The following is a 26607-nucleotide window of genomic DNA, read 5'->3' on the forward strand; positions in this document are numbered from 1 at the left end:
TTACTTTGTTGTTTAATTAATCATGACTGAAATTTCCATTTGAATTCAGCTGTAAATTTCCTTTAGAAGCCAACTGCAGTTCCAGGAGAACAAAACTTTTTACATTTCTCATTGAGTTCTTTCTGTCCCCGTCACTATAATTTTGTCCTTAATTGCAGGTTACAATACCCTGTGAATCACAAGTTGGTTTGTTCATCTGAGCATGTCTAGACCTGTACAATCATTATCAATTGTGCATTCTTATTTTCAATCTCTAAGGAGTTACAGAAAATATTAAAAGTAATATATTTCCCCTGCAATAAAGATGCAATATTCTTTTTTTTCCAAGGGTACAGCTAGAGGACCAAGTCCTGTCATTCTGATTTTTTAAAAAGTAAATCTCTACTTTAAAGCAGCCTCATGGAACACTGTATCTCTAGTCTGTCCTATTTCAAATGCCTAATTCTCAGGAAGTGAACAGATGGATGAGAGATAAATTGTTGTACAAAATGATATTATTCCTTGCAATAGCAATATTGTCCTTCCTTGTAGAAGCTGATACAACCCTTGCTAAATGTTCTGTAGGAAATCAGCCTTTCATTAAGCACAAGCGATATCATTCAGAAGATTTGGTCATTGCAGGCATTTCTTATCAAATGTACATGGTATCTGATGAAATAACATTCAGAAGAAATACATCAGATGAACTGTTTGGTGATTTAATGTATGGAATTCCTGTTTTTCAGTAATGCAAATACACAAAATAGTTAAAGCCTGTGACATGATTGAATTAGGATGGATGATGAATGTTAAATTGCCTATCCTGCACTATTATTTCTCAATAATATTGCTTTAATTTCCATCTGTTACACAAGTTATTTTCCAATGTGTTTTTATTTCTATGGCTTTGGTACCATTCTAGCAGGTATCAGTTTAATTTTTATACACTTTTTTCATATCTCTATGACTTGATGAAGTACACATGACATAAATGCCTGCAGAGCATTGCTTCATACCAGTGATATGTTAAGATGTGCATGATTGCAGTTAGTCCTACATGCAAATATTATATCAAATATTCCTCAGAAATTTCCAGTGTATTGAATAAGTAAATTAGAAAATTAGGGGAGGGAGTAAAATTAAATATAGACCTCCATATTAAGGGATAAAAACCCACTAATTATTGATGTTTATTACATTTTGCAATTGGGCTGCCTGAATGCCTATGGATTGATATATTGCTTAGACCTCTTTCTTGAAATATTAAACAAATGGTTTCTTTGATGCTAGTGCTTCCACCTGTATCAGTCCTTGTGCCTGCACAATCTAAACTTGTGTGATACAATTAGAATGCAGCCAATTCCAGATTTGGCTACAGATGTTGTAAAACTCATTTCAGATATTATATGCACAACTACCAGCACATCTTGGCTTTGGAATTTGCAATCAAAGAAATCAATGAGAATTCCAGGATCTTGCAAAACATCACCCTCGGTATCCATATCTCCAATAGCTATTACCTGCCAAAATGGATTTATCTGGCTTCCATGGAGCTTCTCTCTACAAAGGGAAGGTTCATCCCCAACTACAAATGTGACCTCAAGGACAATGTAATATCTGTGATTGCAGGACATAATGCTTTCATTGCTCAGTTCATGTCAAACATTCTGAGCAAATATAAGATCCCACAGGTAAGAGCCATCCCATAAAGAAAGGAGTCAAATCTAAATACAGTATTTCTTGCTTGATTTAGTTTAATTTCTATTCCAAATTTTTATCTTTATGAATCTATTAGTGTCAGAAACATTCAAAACAAAGGGATAACCAACATCGCCTCATATCGTGTTTTGGGAAAAATCACAATCATGCTAAACATCCAAATATATTTCATCCAGTGTGGGACAGAGAGGAATGATTCAAAATGCTAGAAAGTTGCATATAGCTAATCTATGGGGTAAATCATGTCATGGAAACATGTGTAAACATAGCATAATCCGGAGGTTCATATTCATTCTTGCAGTTCTTACATTTCTGGAGCTTTGTTTATTAAAACAAAAAGAAACAACTATCATAGAAATTATATTGGAACATGCAAATAGTAATCAATTCTGCCCTTGCCTGGAGAACATTCATATTTAAATAAGATCCTTAAAATAGACATAAGTAATTTGGAAGTATATACTCTAATTTCTTCTTTTTTTCTTAGCTCATATATGGTTCTACTGCAGAGATAGATGACAACATACAAGCCGCTTTCTTCCGTCAATTATTTCCAAATGAAGACCTTCAAATTATGGGGCTGGTCCAATTGTTGCTTCACTTCCAGTGGAAATGGATTGGGCTCATTGTCCCAAACCCTGAAAACGGGAAGAGGTTCATACAGAATAGGCTTGATATATTTTCTAAGAATGGCATCTGTTTTGATTTCATAGAAGAATTGTCAAAGAACTCTGTTACCAATGATATTGAAATTCAACTGAATGGTTATGTTTTGCTGTATAAGGCTATTATGAAAAGTACTACCAACGTTGTAATCACATATGGTGAAAATCAGAACATGGCTATTCTTAGAATGTTGTCATTTATTTCAGAATATGAAGACACACAAATGAAGAGAAAAGATAAAGTTTGGGTCATGCCAGCACAGATGGAATTCACATCAATCTCCTTTGTAAGATATAGGGCCGTGGATTTCATCCATGGTGCCCTGTCGTTCACAGTTTCCTCAAAGGAAATATTAGGGTTTAAGAAATTTGTTCAGATGAGAAAGCCTTCTTCAGAAGAAGAGGACAGTTTGACAAGAGTGTTTTGGGAAAATGCATTTGAATGTTCTTTCCCAAATGCTGGGTTAGATGAGGACAGTGACAATCAATGCACTGGTGAGGAGTCACTGGAGACCCTTCCTGACTCTGTGATTGAATCTAGTATTACTGGGCATAGTTATAGCATTTACAATGCTGTCTATGCAGTGGCCCATGCTTTGCAAGCTATGCTTTCATCTAAGAGCAGAAAAAGAAGAAATGCTTGGGAACTCAGTCAAGAGTCGTGGCAGGTAAAAACGACATGAATGAAAATATATTATATATTTATATAAGGACCAGTCATATAAATGTTCAGCTATTACTGTATTTTGGAGTTGTATAACTAATAAAAGTATTCTGAAGCTGAACTAACTCATAAGTGATATGTGGGAACTTAAGTAATAATTCCAGAGAACGCTAAACACGGGGTGCAACAATGCACAATGAGAAGGAGGCAATGTCAAATATTAATTCAAGAGGAGTTTTAGAAGGAATGTGGGGTAAATCAGTTTCCAAATGAATGGGACTGTTCAATAGGATATAAGGAATGTGTCCTTGTATCCCACAGTGGTTTCTGATAGTTCTATCAAAACATTTCACTAGGAACCCCTGAATCATATGATGCAAATGCTTCTTCTAAGACCATTGTTTTCTTTAAATTACAGGAGAGTTTGAAGTAACTTGAGATCTGTTGAGTATTGAATGGCAGATTTGAACGGACCAATCAGGGACAAGAGCGGGAAATTCATAGGACCATCAGTGGCTGAAGCCACGGACAGCACCTAGCTATAAAAGGAGCTGCCGCAGCTGGGATTGCAATTTACAGAGCTAATAAAAGTGTTGGAGTTCACTACGTGTCCTGTCCTTTCTTGCACCCATGATCTAACACTGGCAATGTAGGTGGGATCCTAGGACAGAGAATGAGGCACTGAAACCTCCACTGCAATCACAGCCAACCAATCAATGGCCACGACACTCAGTCAGATCATTGGCTACCACAATGCCTTCAATCAGCCCACCTGCACCATTCAACCCGGCTTGAGAAGACTGGGGATCGTACATGGAGAGGTTCCATTTGTACATTGAAGGAAATGACCTCCTAAGTCTATCGGAGCAGAGAAAGAGACCAATTTTTCTCACACACTGTGGAACCACGGTATTTAAAATGGCAAAAGTGCTCATGGCTCCCACAGAATTGAGAACAATGACCTGGATGGATCTGCAGAACATCCTCAAGGCGCACTATGCCCCACAAGCATCATCCCTGGTAAGAAGACACGAATTTTACCGGAGGGACCAGAAAGAGGGTGAATCAATCAGTGCATTCGTTTCAACCTTGAGGGAAATAGCAGCAGCCTGCGATTTCCTAAACTTAGAAGAGGCCATGCGGGACCGACTAGTGTTGGGACTAAGTGATCTTACATTACAAAGCAGACTACTAGCCAAGCCTCAGATAACTTTCAAAGAGGCCCTAGAAGAAGCCATAGCATCAGAGGTAACCCAGAAGTTGGCAGCCGCGATGAAGAAAGTCAATAAAGGACCACAAGGGAAGGAGGAATCCGGGGTCCATTATGAGGATGTACAAACAGAGTCGGAAGAAGAAGAGGAGGATGAGGTCCATCACCTTCAAACCAACCGGAGAGGCAAGCCACGAAGCAAAGGGAAGCTAGAATTCCAGTGCGCAGGCTGCGAAGGAAATCACTCCAGGGCAGAGTGCAGATTCCGTGATGCCATATGCCAACGGTGCGACCAGAAATGGCACATAGTGAGACCCTGCAGAGCATCTCAGCCAGCCACCCGAAGAAGCCACTAGAACTGCCTACCAAGCCCACCACCATCCAACCGAGCATTCAAGCCGACTGGAAAGAAACAGCCATTTGGAAGAAACCGCAGAAATGAGGATTCCGGATCAGAGCGAGGCAAAACCCGCCAAATATTAATAGTGGGTCGTGCGAGCACGGAAGAGCCAACAAGATGGCGGCGAGCATACTCCTTGAGGGGAGACCCTGCAAAATGGAGGTAGACTCGGGGTCCTGCCTATCTATGGTCTCCTGAACAACGATTCAACAATTAGTTCTAGGCATCAAGACAAATGCTCTCAAACAACAACGACTAACCCTCGTAGACTACCAGGGAAACCGAATCCCAATAGTTGGCACAGGGAAATTCAACGTTGCCTACAAAAACTTCCAAGCAAAGTTACCTCTTGTGAACTGGGACAGACCCAGCCTATTGGGCCTGGAGTGGTTCGAGCCATTAGGACTGGCGGTAACAGGCATCGACCACATTGGCGACAGCGGCTGGGAAGAAGACCTGATGGCTGAATTCGCAGAACTATTCAACGGCAAATTAGGCAAGTACGCGAGGTCCCCAATATCCTTTAATCTAGACCCCCAAGTTGCCCCTGTCCGGATCAAGCCCAGAAGAGTCCCCTTTGCTCTAAGGCCCAAAATAGATGAGCAAATAGACAAGCTTGTTCCTTAAGGAGTATTAGAGCCCATAGACCATGTGAAATGGGAAACACCCATCGTCACCCCAGTTAAACCAGATGGGTCGGTACGCATCTGTGGTGACTATAAAAGTACCATGAATAAGGCCCTGCAGCAGAGCGCTTACCCGGTACCAGTGGTGCAACATCTGCTCCATTCGCTGGGCTGAAGGAAGATATTCGCCAAACTAGACCTAGCACAGGCATATCAGCAACTCCCTGTGGATGATGCCACAGCCGAAGCCCAAACAATCGTAATGCACAGGGGTGCGTTCAAGTACAAGCGGTTACAATTTGGAGTCAGTGTAGCCCCAGGATTGTTCCAAAGCCTGATGGAACGATTACTACAAGGAATTGAGGGAGTTGTTCCATATTTCAATGATGTGCTCATCTCAACAAAGAATTTAGACCAGCTGAAGCAACACCTCAGAGAAGTGCTATCTAGATTCAGAGAAGTGGGTCTCAAAGTAAAAAAGAATAAATGCAACCTGGCAGAAAAGCGAGTAGAATTCCTGGGGTATTTAATTGATGAATCCGGAATAAGACCCACACCTGGGAAACTGAGGGCAATTAAGGAGGCGCCAACACCAAAAAACAAAACAGAACTACAGGCTTTCTTAGGCTTACTGAACTTTCATAATATCTTTCTACCATAGAAAACCACAACTGCTGAACCGCTCCACCGGCTGCTGAATAAGACAACGGAATGGAAGTGGGGGAAGAAAGAAGAAACGGCTTTTAGAGAAATAAAAAAACTATTAACATCAGACAGAATATTAGTTCAGTACAGAGGAACACGGCCAATCCGGCTGACGTGCGACGCATCACCCTTCAGCATTGGAGCTATACTGAGCCATTGCATGCCAAATGGAAAAGAGGCCTCAACAGCATTCTACTCCAGAATGTTGTCCAAGCCAGAGAGGAACTACAGCCAGCTAGATAAAGAGGCACTAGCTGCAGTAGCCGGAATTAAAAGATTTCACGAATATTTGTACGGCCGGAGATTCGAACTCATCACTGACCACAAACCATTACTGGGCATCATCATAGGAGACAAACCCACACCCCCCATCCTATCACCAAGAATGCTGCACTGGATAGAGTTCTTAACAGCCTACGAATACCAGCTGAAATACAAGCCCGGAAAAACAATTGACCACGCTGACGCTCTCAGCAGATGCCCGCTTCTGGAAATAGATTACTATTATTATTATTATTATTATTATTATTATTATTATTATTGTTGTTGTTGTTGTTGTTGTTGTTGTTGTTGTTGTTGTTGTTAATAATAATAATAATAATAATAATAATAATAATAATAATAATAATAATTTAATTTGTATACTGCCCTTCTCCCAGAAGGGACTCAGGGCAGTGAACAGCCAAAATTAAAAAACATACAAATACAAAAGTTAAGATAATTAAAAAGAATTAAATCACTAGCTTCCCAATTTAAAACCCCCAAATCTATAAAATTTAAAATCCCAATTTAAAAAACCATTTAGGCTAGGCCGGTTTGATGGAATAAAAACGTCTTCAGGGCTCAAGGATCCGGGATCAATCGTATTCCAGGAGGCAGCTCATTCCACAGGGCGGGTGCCCCCACAGAGAAGGCTCTCCCCCTGGGGGCCGCCAGCCGACATTGCCTGACCGACGGCACCCTGAGGATGCCCTCTCTGTGAGACCGTATTGGCCGGTGGAAGGTTATTGGTAGCAGCAGGTGGTCTTGCAAATACCCTGGCCCTAGATCCAGCCCCAGTATCAATCACACTACTCATCAAAACCATCGAAACCATGGAAAGCGCTCAAATCTCCACTGCAGACATTGCGAGAGCCACCGCGAAAGACAAAACCCTGGCGCGCATTTTAAATTGGGTTTGGAAAGGCTGGCCGGAAACAAACGTGGACACAGAATTTCAACCCTTCAAATCCAGGCAAACCGAGCTGTCAGGACTAAAGGGGTGCCTTTTGTGGGGGGACAGAGTCATAATTCCTAAAGTTCTGAGGCAAAACATTCTGAGCTAATTACATGAGGAGCACCCGGGAATAGTGAAGATGAAAGCTTTAGCAAGAAGTTATGTATGGTGGCCCAGGATGGATAAGGAAATAGAGACCTGGGTAGCAACATGCACACCCTGCCAAGAATCACGGCCGGCACCACACACTGCCCCCACACACGATTGGGAGAACCCAGGAACACCCTGGGCAAGGATACACATAGACTTTGCAGGGCCATGCCAGGGCAACATGTTCTTGATCTTAGTTGATGCATTTTCAAAATGGTTAAAAGTATTCCTGATGCTGTCGACAACCACGGAAGCCGTTATCAAAACATTGAGAAGACTGTTTGCAATACACGGTTTTCCAGACATGCTAGTATCAGATAACGGGCCCCAATTCACCGCCAACGCTTTCGAGATGTTCCTACCCAACCAGGGGGTCCGACACGCACTATCAGCACCGGGAAAGCCGTCGACTAATAGGCTTGCAGAACAAATGGTGAGAACGACCAAAGAAACGTTGGCATGGCTGGGACCCGGGGACATGCAAGCTAAGATAGACAAGCTGCTCACAATTCAGCACATCACACCGGGCGCATCCACCCACCAGAGCTGGCGGAACTGCTGATGGGAAGAAAACTGTGGTCCCCATTAGACAATATAGCCCGGAGAAACCCATGGACTCCACAAGCAAGGTCCGGAAATTCCAAGTGGGGGACAAACTTTATGCAAAAAACTTCAGCGGCAACCCCTTCTGGATACCGGAAGAAATAACACAAATAACAGGACCTTTGTCATACAGATTGCAGACCGAGGATGGCTGACATTGGAAATTTTATAATTTTATAATTTTTATAAAGGAAGAATGCAAATAATTACTTTGGAAACAGATGCAGTGTTATACTTACATGAACTTGGATTGATTGTAAAGTATGAGGACATAACAGAGATAAAAGATCAAATGCTCAAGATGGGTGGAACATATGCAAAAACATCAACACCAGAAGAAAAAGGGGCTGCTGGAGGACAAGACCCTAAAGGATTAAAGCGGAAGGAAATCTCACCTGCGATGGTTGAACAAAAGAAAAGTCGTGATGATATAATGGGAGATGGAGCGGATAAGAAATTGAAGGATCTTGAAAAAGAATTGCAGGAAGCTGAGTGTGGGGAGAAGTTACCACCCTTTTCTCTGAGAGATGAATTTAGGTAGACTACCCGAAAGAAGTGACCCGGCCATTAGCACGTCCCCTCTCCCCCACTCTCTTTATAGAGGCGGAAACCAATTGAGGATGTGGGGGACGAAGATTGTTTGTTATTTAATGTTTGATGTGTCTTTTGCCCCTTTTAATTTTTTTTTCTTTTATGTTGAATGTTGTTTGGAATGTGGGAGATTAGTGCTGGGATCTGGGCACAGAAAGGAAGAGGAGGGGAAAGGATTTAAAAAGTTACAGTTTAAATGGGTTTAATAAAAATAATGACATGGAATGTGAAGGGTACAGGGAATCAGATCAAAAGAAGATGATTGGAACTTAAAATTAAAAGAGATCTACCAGATATATTATTTTTGCAAGAAACCCATCAGAAATCTGAAGGCTCAAATAAAATGTATATAAAGGGTATGCAAATTTATGAAAAATCTTTTGGAACTTCAAAAGCTAGAGGAGTTGCAACATTGATATCAGATAGGGTATATTTTGAAAAAGAACAAGTAATCGTGGATGAAGAAGGAAGATATGTAATAATTGTGGGAAATATTAATGAGGAAAAAGTGACACTGGTTAATTTATATCTACCGAATGAGAAGCAAAAAGAATTTCTTGAAAAAATAACTAAAATTTTGGAAAGTGAAAGTGTAGGGAAAGTAATTGTGGCTGGGGATTTTAATTTAATTAGAGATAAAATAGATAGTACTAACCCCACTCGTTGTGGAGGAGCAAATAAAATGGGGACCTTAAATAAATGGATGTTTCGAAACGGCGTGGTGGGTGCTTGGAGAGAAGTGAAAGGAACTGAAAGAGTGTATCTTAGTTTCTAAAGACTTGTTGAATAATGTGGATAAGATAGATGTGGGAATTTTTAAGGATTCTGATCATGCAGAAATTACGATGGAAATAGATTTTAATTTTGAGAAAAAAGGAAGTTGTTGGAGATATGATGAAAAACTGTATAAAAATGAGGAGGATAAAAAATGGATATTTAAAAAATGGGAAGAATGTTGGCGATTGAATGATAATGGAGAGGTTAAATCTGAAATTGTTTGGGATGTGATGAAAGCAGTGTTTAGAGGGGAAAGTATCAAGTTATCAAGCAGAAAATATAAAAATTATAAAAATAAAATTGAAAAAGATAAAAGCCAGATTAAGGAATTGGAGAATCAATTTTTGCTTACTAAAGAAAAATTTTTTTTGGAGGAACTAAATTTGCTAAAAAATAAATTGATAGAAGAAGATATAGAATTGGTAAAAAAGAATATGAGATATTTAAATAGGAATTTTTTTGAATTTAGCAATAAAAACTCTAAGTTATTGGCAAGGATGGCGAAAAATAAAAGAGAGAAGAGAGAAATTGGAGCCTTGATAGATGATAAGGGTATAAGATGCTATAAAAAATTAGAAAAATGCGAAGTGTTCAGGAATTTTTTTCAAAATTTATATTCGAAAAAATTAATTGATCGGGAAAAACTGAGAAGTTATTTAGAAAAACATGTTGTGAAAATTGACCAAACATATAAAGACTTGATGGAAGAAGATATAACACAAGATGAGATTAATGGAGTAATACAAAAAATAAAATTAGGGAAAGCTCCAGGTGAAGATGGATTACCTGCTGAGTTTTATAAAGAATTTAAGGAAATAATAATACCAAAATTGCAAAAACTATTTAACGGAATTTTATATGGTGGAGAAGTTCCGTTGTCATGGAATAGAAAGGTGATATCTATAATCCCTAAACCAGATAAAGACTTAGAAAGGATTGAGCCTATCGGCCTATCTCCTTAATTAATCAAGATGCAAAGATATTTACCGCCATTATAAGTAATAGATTAAGTAGATTTATAGATAGATATATAAGTTATAACCAAGTAGGCTTTGTGAAGGGTAGATACATGAATGATATTGTCAGAAGAGTATTAAATATTATAGATGTTGCTGAATATAATGCTGATAAAATAGGTATAGTATCATTAGATATTTTTAAAGCTTTTGACTCTGTACAATGGGAAACTATTAAAACAATTGTTGAGGTACTAGATTTTGGTAATAAGTTTATACATGTTATTTCAAAACTGTATCAAAAAAGTAGTGCAAGAGTGAAGGTGAACGGAAGGCTGACAGAAGAGATAAGATTGGAAGCAGGTACGAGACAAGGATGTCCCCTGTCTCCACATTATTTTTATTAGTTATGGAAATTTTGACTAAAATGATAGAAAAAGATGAAGAATTGGAAGGGTATAAGGGATATAAGATAAATCTGTATGCGGATGATACTTTGATTATTTTGAAAGGTATAGAGAAAGATTTGAAAAAGATACATAAGCATTTGGAAGAATTTGAGGAAATGACAGGTTTGAAAATAAATTGGTCAAAATCTGAACTATTAATGAATAATAATGGTAAGGAGTGGGAGAATATGCAAGAACAACTTGGGATAAGGATTAAAAAAACATTGAAATATTTGGGCATAACACTTTCACTCAAAGTTAAAGAAATGAAAAAACTAAATTATGATGTGGTGATGAATGAAATTGAGAAAAAGATAGATAAATATAAAATGATAAAGTTGTCTTGGTTTGGTAGAATTGCAATGTGTAAGATGATGTTGTTGCCAAAGTTTAATTTTTTATTTGAGATGTTACCGTTAAACTTGACAGAGAAAGATATTGAAGGATATCAGAAGAAATTGGATAAATTTTGCAATAGTGGGAAAAGACCTAGATTAGTGAAGAAAATGTGGTATCAAAATCAAAAGGAAGGTGGATTAGGAATCCCCAAACTACTCAATTATTATTGGGCTTATGCTATTCGGACTGTGGTAAAAATATTTAAAGGTGAAGATAGTCATTGGAGAGATTTAGAATTAAAAGACATCAAGAGATTTGGCTCAACATGGTTTTTAGATAAAGCAAAATCAAAATGTGTAATTAATAGCTATTGGTTAAAGGGACTGAGTAAAATTTGGAATAAATTTGTTAAAATTTTAATTCCAGATATAATTTTCTTAGGGAAGACAATTGAAAATTGGCCGATTAAAACTAATATAAATTGTGATAGGGTAATGGAAGATGAAAATATACAAACTATAATAGATTGGTTAAAAACTTCAGAAAATGAAAGGAGGAAAAAAGAAATCATTGAAAAATTGGGTTTAGGCTGGTTTGAAAAAGTACAGATAGAAAAATGGACTAAGAAGGTAAGGGACAATTGTTCAATAAGTAGAAGTAAAACTGAATTTGAACATTTAGTATTCCAAATTATGAAAGATGAAATTGGGCTAAAGGGACTCGTTAGTAAGATATATAAGATTATAAATTTTGATGGAAAACCACAAAGGGTGATGAAGATGAATTGGGAAAAAGAACTTAATATTAAAATATCAGATTTAGATTGGAATGTGAATTGGAAGAGTAGAATTATGAAGACTTTATCTGTAAGGATTAAAGAGCATAATTATAAGGTTGTTTGGAAATGGTATTTGACTCCATTAAGATTGTCATTGATGGATAACAAAATTAGTAAACAATGTTGGAGATGTGATATGGAATTAGGGACTTATGAACATATGTGGTACAAATGTGATAAAGTTAAAAAGTTTTGGCAACAATTGGAGGAAATGATATTTGAAATGATGGGGAAAGTAATAATATTGAGACCAGAAACTATATTACTGTTGATAATTAAGGAAATAGAACCAACAAAATATGAGAAAGAATTGATTAGAATTATGATTATAATGGGTAGAATTATAATAGCCAGATATTGGAAATTAGATGTGAATTTTAGAATAGAAGAATGGTATTGTGAAATGTGGAAATTAGCTCTAAACGATAAAATGACATGTGATATTAAAATTAGAAATGGTGACTATAAAGAAGATATTTTCTGGAAAATTTGGAAACCATTCGTGGACTATGCGCTGGGAAAATTGGATGCTTCGGTACCTGTACCCCAAGAACGTGGATTTTGACGATCATGAGGATATATCCGAAGAACCAGATCTTCCTTTCTTATGTATAGCACAGGGTGAAGTATTGTATATGTTGTTTGTAATGTTAGTAATTAAAAATAAATAAATAAATAAATAAATATTTAAAAAAAAGGAAATGCCACATCGATCATCTCAGAGGCAGAATAAGAAGGAGCGAACTCGGCCCACCAGACAGAGACCACCACCCCACCACAAGCACAAGCACCAAACACCATGGAAAGGAACTCAAACCTGTCCAGAGGCAGCGGACACATATCTGGAGTCCAGAAGAAGGAGCAGACCGTCAGCAATAACCCAACATGTCGTCCGGGGGAGGAGGGGAGTAACACCCAGGAAAATAATTCCACACCGGCAGGCGAGTTCGAGAGAGTTCCAAAGGTGGGGCCAGCAAAGCCACGGAACTTGACCTCTCACTCCAGGAATGCTGAAACGACTGAACTGCGCAGATCAAGTCGTGAGTCGAGACGACCCGCCTACCTGCGTGACTACGTCGCCTAGGGACTCCAGGATTGGTTATGCTAACTAGAGGGGAGGGGTGTTGAGTATTGAATGGCAGATTTGAACTGACCAATCAGGGACAAGAGTGGGAAATTCATAGGACCGTCAGTGGCTGAAGCCGTGGACAGCTCCTAGCTATAAAAGGAGCTGCCGCGGCTGGGATTGCAATTTACGGACCTAATAAAAGTGTTGGAGTTCACTACGTGTCCTGTCCTTTCTTGAACCCACGATCTAACAAGATCTGTTATGTAATTACTTATGAATCATTTTTGCCCTCCTTTTTGAAAATAAGCTCTTTGCAGTAGTTCCCTCTACTAGTTTCTGGATGGAATTTTTTTCAGTGTCCTAAATTAACAATGAATACTGTAATTATCTTTCATTATTTGCTTGGGTTCTGAGTTTTGATTCCACAGTGAGGAGAAGATTGTGACAGGAAGGAAGGAAGGAAGGAAGGAAGGAAGGAAGGAAGGGAGGGAGGGAGGGAGGGAGGGAGGGCATTGAGCTGCAGTGAGTCTAGATTATTTGTTTGGGGTACTGCATTTTGATTCCACGGTGAAGAGAAGAGTATGAGATAAATAAGAAAAAAAGAAAGGATGGCATTGAAGAGCAATCAATAGACAAACTACAATTTTTTTGTTGGCTCTTCATAGATCAAATGCTCACAATATTTTAGTACACCAGAGCATGTGAGAAACAGCAAGTAACCAGGGTGCCATTAAGAATCAACATTATTAGTCCAACTGACATAGATTATAATATTGCTTCCCACATGCATGGGAATAATAAAAGAATTCTAAATATGTAAATGATTTTTCAGAAAGATGCAAAAGTCATTAGAAGGACTGTTAAGAAAAAGTAAATGCCAATTTAGTCCCGGGAAAGAAGAGAGATTGTGAGAGAGAAGCAAATTCCTGCAGGTATTCAAGTTTCTGTTATCATACCCCATAACAATAAATATTTCTCATGTTATATCTGCTGATTGGTCTTTCTTAAAAGATTAACACCTAATTTATGAAAGAGCCTTCATTCATACTTGCTCATTCTTCCAATTGTTATAAATTTCTTTTAATGGTTTCCATTTAGTTTCATTGGTATCTGAAAGCTGTTTCATTTAACAACAGTGCTGGAGAAATGGTTTCCTTTGACAAAAGAGGAGAACTAGCAACTGGATTTGATGTTATCAACTGGGTCACCTTCCCCAACCAATCATTTCATCGAATCAAAATTGGAAACATAGCTCCAGTGACTGCCCCTGAAAATCTTCTTACTATTTTTGCAGAGGAGATTGTCTGGCCCACCATGTTTAATCAGGTAGTTTTGGCACCAATATTAAACCATGGTGAATAATTTATTTTATTTTTACCTACTGCTTCAATGCTCAGAAAGTACTTTCAGGAATTACAGGCATAAAATGACTCTTTTCTCAAAGTGACTCGTGAACTTGATTACCCTAAAAAAATTAATAGGTTTAATAAGTTCTGAGAGGCACAATGAGTATCAAAAATGATGAGTATTAAACAAATTGTTCTCATAAGGAATAAAGTTGTGAATCACAAGGTAGCTGATATCAACAAATTCTAGCTTCTTCATTGAGTATCAACCAAAGAATGAATTTAAAGCAGCTGAGTTCCAAGTTACCACTGTATATGCCTTAAATACTAGTCAAACCCAATTTTCAGATGCAAGAATTCCTGAAAGGTTAAGTAATAATTTCTCAATTTTCCTTCACAATGTCCAATAGGTACAACCCTTTTCTATGTGCAATCCTCCATGCTCATCAGGTTATAGCAAAATAAAAATAGAAGGAAAGCCCTTTTGCTGCTATGATTGCCTTAAATGTCCAGAAGGTAAAATTTCAAACAAAACAGGTAAGAGATCTAAAGCAGAGATTTCAATGCTATTTATTTTGTGTAATGCCTTATATTACTCTTTAATTGTAAACAATAGTTTGCCATCTCTTTTCAAATGTGTCTATAATATAGGACAGATGTCAGTTACTTAGGAGTCTATTCAAATATTATGCCATCTTTTTTTACTCTTGGAAAGATAAACCAGACCATAAAAATAAATATCTTCACCTATTTTTTCTATGAAAGTAAAGGGATTTCAAGATTGGGTGGAATGAACCTATTATCATTTTGGGAATTGCAGTTCAGGAAGATTTAAAATAAATGGTAAAGGAGAAATGTCAGTTAGTTAAGCAAGCATAATTTCTTGATAGTGTATTTTGGGAAACAAACAATAATTTAGATTTATGTTATGTTTTTATGTATCCATCACATTTCTATACCATCATCTGAATTAAGTGAATCTGGACAGTTTACAGGGTTTTACATAATCTCTCCATTCCTGTTCAACATTTGTATGAAGCTCCTGGGTGAGATTATCCATCACCATGGACTGAGGTATCATCAATATGCTGATGATACTCAGCTGTATGTCTCAGCTTGTAGTGAGTTAAGTGATGCTGTGTCCTCCCTCTGACAGTGCCTGGAGGTTGTTAGGGGCTGGATGGGGAGCAATGGTTCAAACTAAACCCTTGAAAGACTGAGTGTCTCTGGGGTTCTTTGGCCCAAGAAGAATTGCCACCACTGATCTTGGATGGGGTGGCATTATCCCAAACAGACCCTGTGCACAATGTGGGGGTTCTCTTGGACTTGCGACTCCTGCTTGAAGAGCAAGTGGTGGTTGTCGCCAGGAGGGCCTTTGCGAAACTGCTGGTTGTGCACCAGTTATACAATTTCCTGGATCAACAATCCCTACTCACTGTCACTCATGCCCTAGTCACTTCCTGTCTTGACTACTGCAACCTGGCAACCTGCTCTAAATGGGGCTGCCCTTGAAGACCATCCACACATTCCAGCTGGTGTAAAACACAGCGGCCTGCATGGTTTTGTGCAGACTTCACTGTGCACATGTATCACATCTCTTGCCAATTTGCTTCTGGGTGAAATTCAAGGTGCTGGTTGTCATCGTTAAAGTCCGTAATGGATTGGGACCAGGTTATCTGAGGGACCATCTCTTGCTGGTTATACCTACCTGACCCACCAGAGCAGGGAGGCAAGGAATGTTGTGGGTCCCATCCCCTAGGGAGATACACCTGGTGGAATCCAGAAGAAGGGCCTTCTCCATGGTGGCTCCCTCTCTCTGGAACATCATTCCCCCAGAGATTAGAATGGCCCCCACTCTAAGACTCTTCCGGAAGGCACTGAAGACCTGGTACTGCCAGGGGGTCTGGGGAACCCAGAGTGGGATGGAGCCCATTAAATGGTTTGTTTGATATATTGTCACCGGGGTGGGGGTGTGGGGATTATTTTATTATATTATTTTTAATATATTATTTGATTGTCTCTTTTATTAGTTTTATTGTTTTTATAGAAGGTTTTTATATTCTTGTAAGCTGCCTTGAGTCACCGTCTTCTAATAGGTGGCAATATAAATTTAATAAATAAATAGTTAAGTAAGTAAGTAAATACATAAATAAATATCTTAGTGTAACAGAATAACAGAGTTTGAAGGGACCTTGGAGGTCTTCTAGTCCAACTCCCTGCTCAAGCAGGAAAGCCTATACATTTTCAGACAAGTGGTTATCTAATATCTTCTTAAAAACCTCCAATGTTGAAGCACCTACTGGATTAATTGTTATCCCTGTCAGAAAATTTCTCCTTAGTTCTAGGCTGCTTCTCTCCTTGATTAGTTTCCATCCATAGTTTCTTGTCCTGCCTTCAGGTGCTTTGGAGAATAGATTGACCACCTCTTCCTTGTGGCATCCCCTCAAATATTGGAACACTTTTATCATGACACCCCTGATTCTTCTTTTCACTAGACTATATGTATAAAAGCAAATCGTAGTATAGAGATATAAGTAAGAATAAGTTAAAAACAAAATTTAAAAGAAGGGTTGCAGCATTAAAAGTTAAAATGTTAAGGTGAAAAGAATGTCCTCATGACACCCAGGGTTGCATATCAGTCTTTTTTTATTTATTTATTTGATTTATATGCCGCCCTTCTCCAGAGACTCAGGGCGGCTTACAATGCGTTAAGCAATAGCCTTCATACTTTTGTATATTTTATACAAAGTCAGCTTATTGCCCCCACAATCTGGGTCCTCATTTTACCTACCTTAGAAAGGATGGAAGGCTGAGTCAACCTTGAGCCTGGTGAGATTTGAACTTGCAGTAATTGCAGGCAGCTGATGTTAATAACAGCGCTTTAGTCTGCTTTAATCTGCTGCTTTACCAGGGCTCCAACTCACATGATGATGAAGACCAAGGATCGGCCTCACATCTGAGAGTAAGGTGTTCCACAGAGTAGAAGAAGCAGCAGAAAATGCTGTCTTCCTGCAACCTGCCAGCCAAAATTCCTTAAATGACAGAATCTGCAATATTCCCTCTGTGCCCGATTAGGTGGGATAGGATCATATAGTGGGGATGACAGTTCTTCAAATAACCTGAGAAAGGGCTTTCAAGGTAATAGCAAATGCCTTGAATTGAACTCCCAGAAGCAACTGAGAAAAAAAATGAAGTTTGTACAGCAGAGGTGTTATATGTGGAAACCTAAGGGTGCCCAATATTGTTTGTGATGCTGCATTCTACATCAGCTACAGCCTCTTCAAGAGTAATTCCATATAGATTGCATTGCAATAATCCATATGGGAGATGACCAAGATATGAGTGATAGAGAGTAGAGCTGAAAAGGCTATAACTAGTACATAAGAGCCATGATGGAGCAGTGGTTAGAATGCAGTATTGCAGGCTATTCTGCCGACTGCCAACTGCTGGCAGTTCGGCAGTTCAATTCTCACTGGCTCAAGGTTGACTCTGCCTTCCATCCTTCTGTGGTCGATAAAATGAGGACTCGGATTGTTGGGGGAAATAGGCTGACTTTTGTAGATAATAAAAAGGTACAGAGAAAATATAGCACCCAATAGTTGGTCTTGCAGACTGGAGTTCTTTCTCCCTTTGGAACTGATCAAAGAAGAAGGAGGTGAACCAGACCAGAACTGTTCTTTCCTCTCACAGTTCCCAAAACCATCTCAAAAGGATACCATGGTCAAGAAGAGCCAGGATGGATGTTCTATCCCTATCCCATTCTCTTCAGACATCATCCAAAAGAATGACCAATACCATTTCCTTCCCATATCCAGGCCTGAAACTTGACTGAAAGCAGTCCAGATAATTCATTTAATCAAGGATCTCCTGGAGCTGCAGCACAATCATCTTCTCAACCACCTTCCCTAAAAAGGGCAGGTGGGAGACTGAACAAAAGTTATGAACTGTTTGTATCCAGTAATAACTTTTTGAGAAGTGACACACACTTAATAGTGACTCTAGCTTGTCATTGTTCAGATTCATCCCTCGTTTTACTCCGGCAACTCTCTAGATGTCTCTTGACTCTTTTCAACTCTCTCAAATCCTCCATAAAGCACCGAGAATGCCTGGTTCAATGGGATGAAAAAAGTTGCATGGGTCTGACCCTGTTCAATTCTATCCAAGCCCTCTGCTAACTCTCTATTCCAGTAACAGTGAGGGCTTTGGCAGTCCTATGCAGCAGATCCTATGAAACAACTCCCCAACTCACTTTGTAACCTCACTGGGCCCATTAATCACTGGAGCTGGACCAATTGAATACGTCTTGCAAAAGGGGTTAGCATATAAAAATATCAAGGTTTCCAGGGCCTCATATAGCAGGGAGAAAGGGAGGGAGGGAGGGAGGGAGACAGGTAGGCAGGCAGACAGGAAGAAAAGAAGGAAGGAAGGAAGGAAGGAAGGAAGGAAGGAAGGAAGGAAGGAAGGAAGGAAGGAAGGAAGTTAATTTTCAAATGCTCACTGTCAGGAAAGGAAATGTCTCTGAAATGATGACCAATTCGATAATGGATTGTTGTCTATAACATTAAACACATGACTGCAATAATTTGTTTTCCAGATGCAGGTGACTGTTTCCCATGTTCAGAAGATCAGTACCCAAACAAAGCTCACAATTTTTGCATTCCAAAACACATCATCTATCCAAGCCCTCTGCTAACTCTCTATTCCAGTAACAGTGAGGGATTTGGCAGGCCCATGCAGCAAATCCTATGAAACAACTCCCCAACTCACTTTGGAACCCCACTGGCCCCATTAATCACTGGAGCTGGACCAACTGAATATATCTTGCAGAAGGGGTTAGCGTAGAAAAATCTCAAATTCAGCAGGGCTTCATGGTCATCTCAAATTCACCAGGGCGGAGGGAGGAAGGAAAGGAGGAAGGGAGGAAGGGAGAAAAGGAAGAAGCAAAGAAGGAAGATTTCAAATGGTCAGTCAGGAAAAGAAATATCTCTGAAGTGATGACCAATTTGGTAATGGGCTGTTGTCTATAACATTAAACACTTGACTGCAATAATATCTTTTTCAGATGCAGATGACTGTTTCCCATGTTCAGAAGATCAGTACCCAAACAAAGCTCACAACCTTTGCATTCCAAAACACATCACATTTTTGTCTCATGAAGAGCCTCTGGGAATTAGCCTGACAGCTATTGCTTCCTTCTTTTCTTTCATCTCAGTTATGGTCCTGGGAATCTTCATTAAGCATCAGGACACCCCCATTGTCAAAGCCAACAACCGGAACCTCACCTACATTCTTCTCATTGCTCTCCTCCTCTCCTTCCTCTGCACTTTGCTCTTCATTGGGCAACCAGATCAGGTGAAATGTCTCATGCGACAAACTTTTTTTGGCATCATCTTCTCGGTAGCTCTTTCTTGTATATTGGGGAAAACAATCATAGTGGTCCTTGCTTTCATGGCCACCAAGCCCGGATCCAAAATGAGGAAATGGGTGGGGAAAAGGCTGGCCAACGCTATAGTTCTTTCATGCTCTTTAACACAATTCTCCATTTGTGCAGTGTGGTTGGCAATTTCCCCCCCATTCCCAGATTCTGACATGCATTCCATGGCTGAAGAAATTGTCCTAGAATGTAAAGAAGGTTCAACCACTTTGTTTTATACTGTTCTTGGTTTTTTGGGATTCTTGACTGCTGTCAGCTTTTCAGTTGCCTTCCTAGCTAGGAAATTACCTGACAGCTTTAATGAAGCCAAATTTATCACCTTCAGCATGTTGGTCTTTTGTAATGTCTGGATAACGTTTGTTCCCACCTATCTGAGCACCAAGGGAAAATACATGGTAGCTGTGGAGATCTTTTCCATTTTGGCTTCTGCAGCTGGATTACTGGGTTGCATCTTTTCCCCCAAATGTTACATTATTATTCTGAGGCCGGATTTGAACAGAAAGGAACAGCTGACAAAGAAATGAAACTAATTTATTGTGTCCACTATAAGTTCTCTAAATTGTGACAGAATCCTCATTTGTCTCATTAAAGGGCTACTGACCATCTTGAAGAAATGTTTAAAAACAAGTTCTTTGGTTTTTTTAAACCAAAAATATGCAGTTGTGAAACATAACCTTTTGAATGAAACACTTATAGCATGTTTCCTAAATAACCGTGTCAAAACTGAGTAGCTTTGGGTACAGGGAGCTCCAGGATCTGAGAGTTTGTCATCCTTAGTTCTGCATTATCTGTTCAAACCCAGTTTGCAAGCTGGGGGTTCTCCTGAAGTCACAACTCCAGCCGAAAGACCAGATGGCAGGTGTAAGCACAGGAGCTTTTGCACAACTCCAGTTTCTGCACCAGTTGTGACTTTTCCTGGATCATGACTCCCTGTACTTTGTTACTCAAGCCCTGGTTATCTCTCATCTGGACTATTGCATCTACATGAAGCTACCCTTGAGGTCTGCTCAAAAGCTTTAGCTGGTGCATAGTGCAGCAGCAGCAGTAGTTTTTGGCTCCTCTAGGGTGATCCATCTCTGTTCCACAAACTTCATTGCCTACCAATGTGCTTCTGACTGCAGTTCAAGGTGTTGGTTATGACCATTAAAGTCCTTAAGGGCATAGGTCCAGGCTATCTGATGAACTGCTTCATCCTGTTAGGACAAGCCTGTCCTACTCGTGCCAGCAGAGAGGGCCTGCTTTTGATCCCATTGTTCAAAGAACTCTGATTGTCAGGATTCAGAAGAAGAGCCTTCTCTGCTACAGCACCTACCCTTTGGAACTTCTTATCCAGTAAGATAAGATCCACCACACCCTCTTGTCCTTTCACAAAAGTCTTAAGACATGACTCTGCCAATTAGCTTTGGGACCAAATGGGAGAGTTTCACACAGGAGGTAGATTGATGACAGACTCCACCTTCCCATTGCTGGTCTCTGCTCTCCACCCATCCTTCTTTTTGGTTTTCATATCGATGTATTATTTCCCTGTGTTCTTTTGTCGTTGTTTATTTTATGGTTTTATTATTTTACTTCTGTTCTGTTTACATTATTTTCATATTCCTTCTCTTTCATTATTGTAAGCTGCCTAGAGTAGGCCATCAGCAAGATAGGTTTCAAATAAATGTAATAAATAAGTAAGTAAATACGTAAGCCAGTAAGTAAGTCTATGTGGCTTTTTGTGAGAAATAGAGAATTACTCCTGCCATACGAGATATTGAAGGCTGACACAGAAAACTGAGACTATAGGAACATGAGATGCGACATACTAATGAGAAAAATAAAGGTAAGGAGGGAGGGGGAAAGTAAGGAGGAGGACATGTGATAAAGTTTGAACTTCTTTTCTCATTTTGTTCTATTTTAAAAAATAATAATAGCCCAAAAATAGAGGGAAAAGAGGAAATGGTTGAGAAATACGTAGATCACAGAAAAACTTTGGGGATAAGTTAACAACTAAAAGTGAACTCAGAGGAATGAAAAGATGATATAAATACCAATAGCAATAACACTTAGACTTATATCACAGTGCTTTCCAGCCCTATCCAAGTGTTTTATAGAGTCAGCATATCACCGCCAACAATCTGGATCCTCATTTTACCCATCTCGGAAAGATGGAAGGCTGAGTCAACCTTGAGCCTTGTGAGATTTGAACTGCCAAATTGCAGGTAGCCAGCACTCAGCAGAAGTATCCTGTAGTACTGCACTGTAACCACTGTGTCACCATGGCTCAATAAATATATTTATTTGTAGGGTTAGGAATTGCATTTAAATATTGTAGCAAACTGACATCTACGTAATAATACCAGCTTGCCAATATAATTTTAATTTAACAGATGCAACTATCTAAACAATAATAAGTAGTAAATGCTAAAGCTCAGCAAAAGTGTGCATAAATATTTATATCTTAATCAATCAAAATAGAGCTGGAAGAGACCTTGGAAGTCTTCTAGTCCAGCTTCCTGCTCAAACAGAAGATCATGCACCATTCCAGACAAGTGACTATCCAGGCTCTTCTTAAAAAACTCCAGTGATGAAACACCCACAACTGCTGTTGGCAGGCTATTCAACTGGTTAATTGTTGTCACTGTTAGGAAGTTTCTCCTTAATTCCAGGTTGCTTCTCTTCTTGATTAGTTTCCATCCATTATGTCTTGTCCTGCCTACTGATGCTTTGGAAAATAAATTGACACACACACACCAGAATCCGGACCAGAATGTCCAGAATCTCCCAATTAGGAGGAGAAGGAGAAAGTGAGAAAGGGGAGGCTTTGAACCAAGTTGCACCCATGCAACCTATCCTCTTTCATAGAACTCATTGTTCCCCATGTTTCACTGAAGAATTAAGGAAGGTGAAACAAGAGATGTCTGGAACATAACCAGGACTTCACAAATGACTAACTCAACCAAATGTGAGCTAGAGCTGTTATTAAGTTTTATATTGTGGCAGAAAAGATGTCGCCCTGTCAACACTTCTTCATTCTTATTTCATCTGCATATATGTCAGAATTTGTTGCAGAAATCACATCCAGGAGGCACACACAGATAACTGATGCAGTAGGATTCATTAACTTCTCTTTATATACATAATAACACCTGAATAAATGAACAATTCCAACAGCAGATTCTTCCAATGTGGTAGCAGTTACAACACAAGCAGAGTACAGCAGATTAGTTTTAGTTTCAATTCTCAGCAGACATACAAGACCAGACTAGTTTAGTTCTCAGCACAGACCTCGGAGCTACAGAGCTATGCTCAGGCTCTTTTCAGTCTCAGCTGACAAACAGCCCTCATTGGCTGACTTAGTTGCTATGCCTATACATTGGCTGACTTGTTGCCATGTCTATCCCAGTTCATGAATCTTTTGACAATATATCATTCTGTAGCCCTGTTTTGATTGCTACCTGCACTCCTGGGTGTAGGAGATCCAGAGAAATCCTTGCATGGGCACATGAAATTATTTGTTAGCATCTATCAGACAAAATTGCTGAAATTTGTTCTCATTTGGGGTCAAGCCTTATTGCAAGTCAATGTGGGTGTTGATGCCTTTGGATGAATCTTGCTCCAATATCTGGAAATAATTTGAACCCATGCAGCCTGATGAAGTGGATAGTTCCTTAGGTCTGTGAACTCAGCCTCCCTCCCCCCCCACCACCATTCTTTAGATCAATGTGGTTTTCAAAATAAGCAATCATTCTACCCTTCCATATCAACTCACAGGATTAGTATGGGCAACATTGTGTTATGCTGCTTTGCCAACTTTTTCTGGGGTACATTCCAGTCAGTGGTGATTTGGAGAGATCCTTCCCTGGGCTCTTGTTATGTGGTGTTTTGCAGTATTCATACTCTCATTTTATTTTCAATAGCTAAATGAGTCTGCTAGGTGGTCTCTGGTTGCCATGTTATGAGGTTTAATCAATACACAGAAGTGGCATCTTACAAATCCAGTTGACTATGGAGGTGCATGAAAGGGTGGGCTGCTGGGGGTTTGCACGGGTTCAGGAAAACTTCTAGCTAAGATTCTGTGCAGTTTGGAGAACCCCCAAATCCCAGTCCTGGCTGGCCTATCCCACCCCAACCCTGTTCCCACCCCACCCACCTCTTCCCAGGAGTCCCCACACGGCCTGTTTTTGATGCAGGTAAGTGCAGGAGGCTCGTGGAGGCTTGGGGAGGGCAAAAAACAGGCCTACTGAACGTTTGGGAAGGCCAGATACAGGCCTGTTTCTGGCCTCCAGAGGGCTCGGGAACCTAGGGAGACTGTTTTTACCCTCCCAGAGGCTTGAGGAAAGGAAAAATACACACCCCACCCATGGTGCAGGAGGTTGACTAGGCCATGCCCACCATGGCCACACCCACCCAGCAACCAGACAGAGAATCCCTTGCTAAAATTTTTGAAGCCCACGCCTGGGTGCATTTAGCGGGTTTAGGAGGTTAGAGGAAGGAAGGAAGGAAGGAAGGAAGGAAGGAAGGAAGGAAGGAAGGAAGGAAGGAAGGAAGGAAGGAAGGATGGATTTAACATTTATAAATAAATGAACTCCCTAAAGTTATTTTAGTATCTGGATATTATCACATGCTCCAATTTATTTCTCCATGAGGTCAACACAGTACTACCATGTTTCCCTGAATATAAGACAGGGTCTTATTTTCTTTTGACCCCAAAAATATGGCCTTGGCCTTATTATCGGGGGTCTTGTTATTTTTGAGTTGCAGGACCTCAAAATGTCAGTCTTTGGCAGGGGACTGGTGCCAGAGAGCCGACCAGCTGCTCTGCCGGTGCAGCTCAGGCCACTGCCCAGCAATCGTGCTGTCAGCTCCAGCATGCTCAGTTTGGAGCTGTCATTCGGGGGGAGGGGGATCATCAGGGGCCAATCCCAGGGGAGGCAATCTTGCTGCAAACAGCTGGACATTGTCATGCCCCTTGCAGGGCCTCTAGAACTGTCTCAGAATATCTCCAGTGGCAGGCATTCCTCAGGAGCACAATTTACAACTGAGACAACTCAGAGTGACTCAGCACTTCTGGAGCACTGGGTGACGGGGCAGGCGCATAGTAGAGGGTGGGTGGTGGTGGATGGGGAGCACTGGATGTTAGCTCTGTCAATCCTTTCTTTGCATTCTTTGCATTCTTTGCATTGTTTATTGCTTGGATGGTCAGTGAGTGCCGGAGAAATTAAAAGCTTCAAACCTAAACATCATTTGGCTGGGGTTTTTGTCCTGTGGAACCTGACAGTTTGACAGAGCACATTACCATGGCTGAAGGTACAGTGTTGGGGTTAAAGTTACAGAACATAGTTTTCTATATATTACCTACCCAACTGTAGGATAAGCATCCAACATTCTCCCCTTTGGGTAGACTAATATATTTACAATCTCAAACCATACTGTTCACATGTATCTATATGTTTCCTACTTCCCTGTGCTTTTGTGAAATGATCGGCCACATTGTCTTCTGATGCACAATATACAAGTTCTATCATCTTGTTTATTATACATTCTCTTACATTGAGATACCAAAGATCTGTATGTTTTGTTCTAGTCTTTACAGCTATATTTGTCGCCTTTTTTAATCGCTGCCTGATTATCTTCGTATACTATTATAGGATCTTGTATATCTATTCCTAAATCTAGCATCAGCTGCTTAATACTGATCAAATCTGTACATAACAAAGATAAACAAGAAAACTCTGCTTCCATTGTAGACATACTTAAATGCTTCTGTCTTATTGAACGCCACTATATCAAAGATTTTCCCAGAAATACAGCGATTCCTGAGGTTGATTTTCTTGTATTCACATTTGTTGCAAAACTAGTATCTGCATAAGCAGTTACATGCAAGTTTTCTGATGGTTGTAGATATAATGCATGATGCATGGTATATTTCAGATATCTAAGAATACGTTTTGCTCCTTGCCAGTGTCTTTCTGTAGGTTCCGTGTTGAATCTAGCTAATTGGTTCACGCTATAAGAAATATGGGTCTAGACCAATTGCTAAGGTATGATAAACTGCCAATCAATGATTGGTATATCCCTTTATCAAACAACAGACTTTTCATATAATTGTTGCAATAATCTTGAACCATAGGTGTCTTTGATGGTTTACACAATTCCATTCTGAACTGTTTTAATAGATTATTAATTTTATCAGTTTGGATAATTAAAATCCTCCCCTAGTTTTTTCGATCATTACACCTAGGTATTGCTGTATCTGCCCTAGATTTTTAATCCTGACATGAGCTTTTAATTCATCAACAATCCTGTTGGCCTCTTGCTCATTCTTTGTAATCAGAGCTATATCATCCGTAAAAAGAAGTAATAATGATACTATACCATCACTTTCTATTTTAAATAAACATGGATCTGCTAATCCTGCTTTAAATCCGATATTCTTCAATGTTTTTACAATGTACTGGTTCCATTCATAACCTGACTGTTTTAACCCACACAGACTTTTCTTTAATAACCAACAGTCAGCCTTCCTATTTTCCTCAAATCCTGAAGGTTTCTTTAAATAAATTTCATGCTGTCATGGTGCATGCAGATATGCGGTCTCTACATCTAAATGGTTAACTATATATTTATTTCTAGCTGCCCATACCAACACTGCTCTTAATGTAATGGCTTTTAAGCTTGGAGCGAATACTTCATCGTAATCATTAGGAGACTGATTAAATCCTTGAGCTACCAGCCTAGCTTTATATATTGGTATCCCATCTATCCCAGTCTTTAATTTATATATCCACCTACTACTGAGTACAGTTTTCCCTTCTGGAATTGTTACTCATACACTTTCAAATTCTGCAAAGATTGTAGTTCTTTAATCATTGCACCTCTCCACACTTTC

The 26607-nt window shown here is 39.6% G+C and overlaps 1 protein-coding gene across 1 annotated transcript; it reads left to right on the forward strand.

Annotated features, from left to right (window-relative positions):
* Positions 1–344: 344 nt before the first annotated feature.
* LOC132711623 (vomeronasal type-2 receptor 26-like) lies at positions 345–20321 on the forward strand. Its single transcript, XM_087894464.1, has 6 exons — positions 345–703; positions 1493–1670; positions 2186–3031; positions 14055–14282; positions 14713–14839; positions 19365–20321. Exons 1-6 carry the CDS (start codon positions 435–437, stop codon positions 20258–20260), a joined length of 2544 nt encoding a protein of 847 aa, XP_087750590.1. The 5' UTR covers positions 345–434; the 3' UTR covers positions 20261–20321.
* The last annotated feature ends 6286 nt before the right edge of the window (positions 20322–26607 follow it).

Source organism: Pantherophis guttatus, chromosome 4, assembly GCF_059756535.1.
Source record: "Pantherophis guttatus breed Tessera chromosome 4, ASM5975653v1, whole genome shotgun sequence".
NCBI classification, from domain to species: Eukaryota; Metazoa; Chordata; class Lepidosauria; order Squamata; family Colubridae; genus Pantherophis; species Pantherophis guttatus.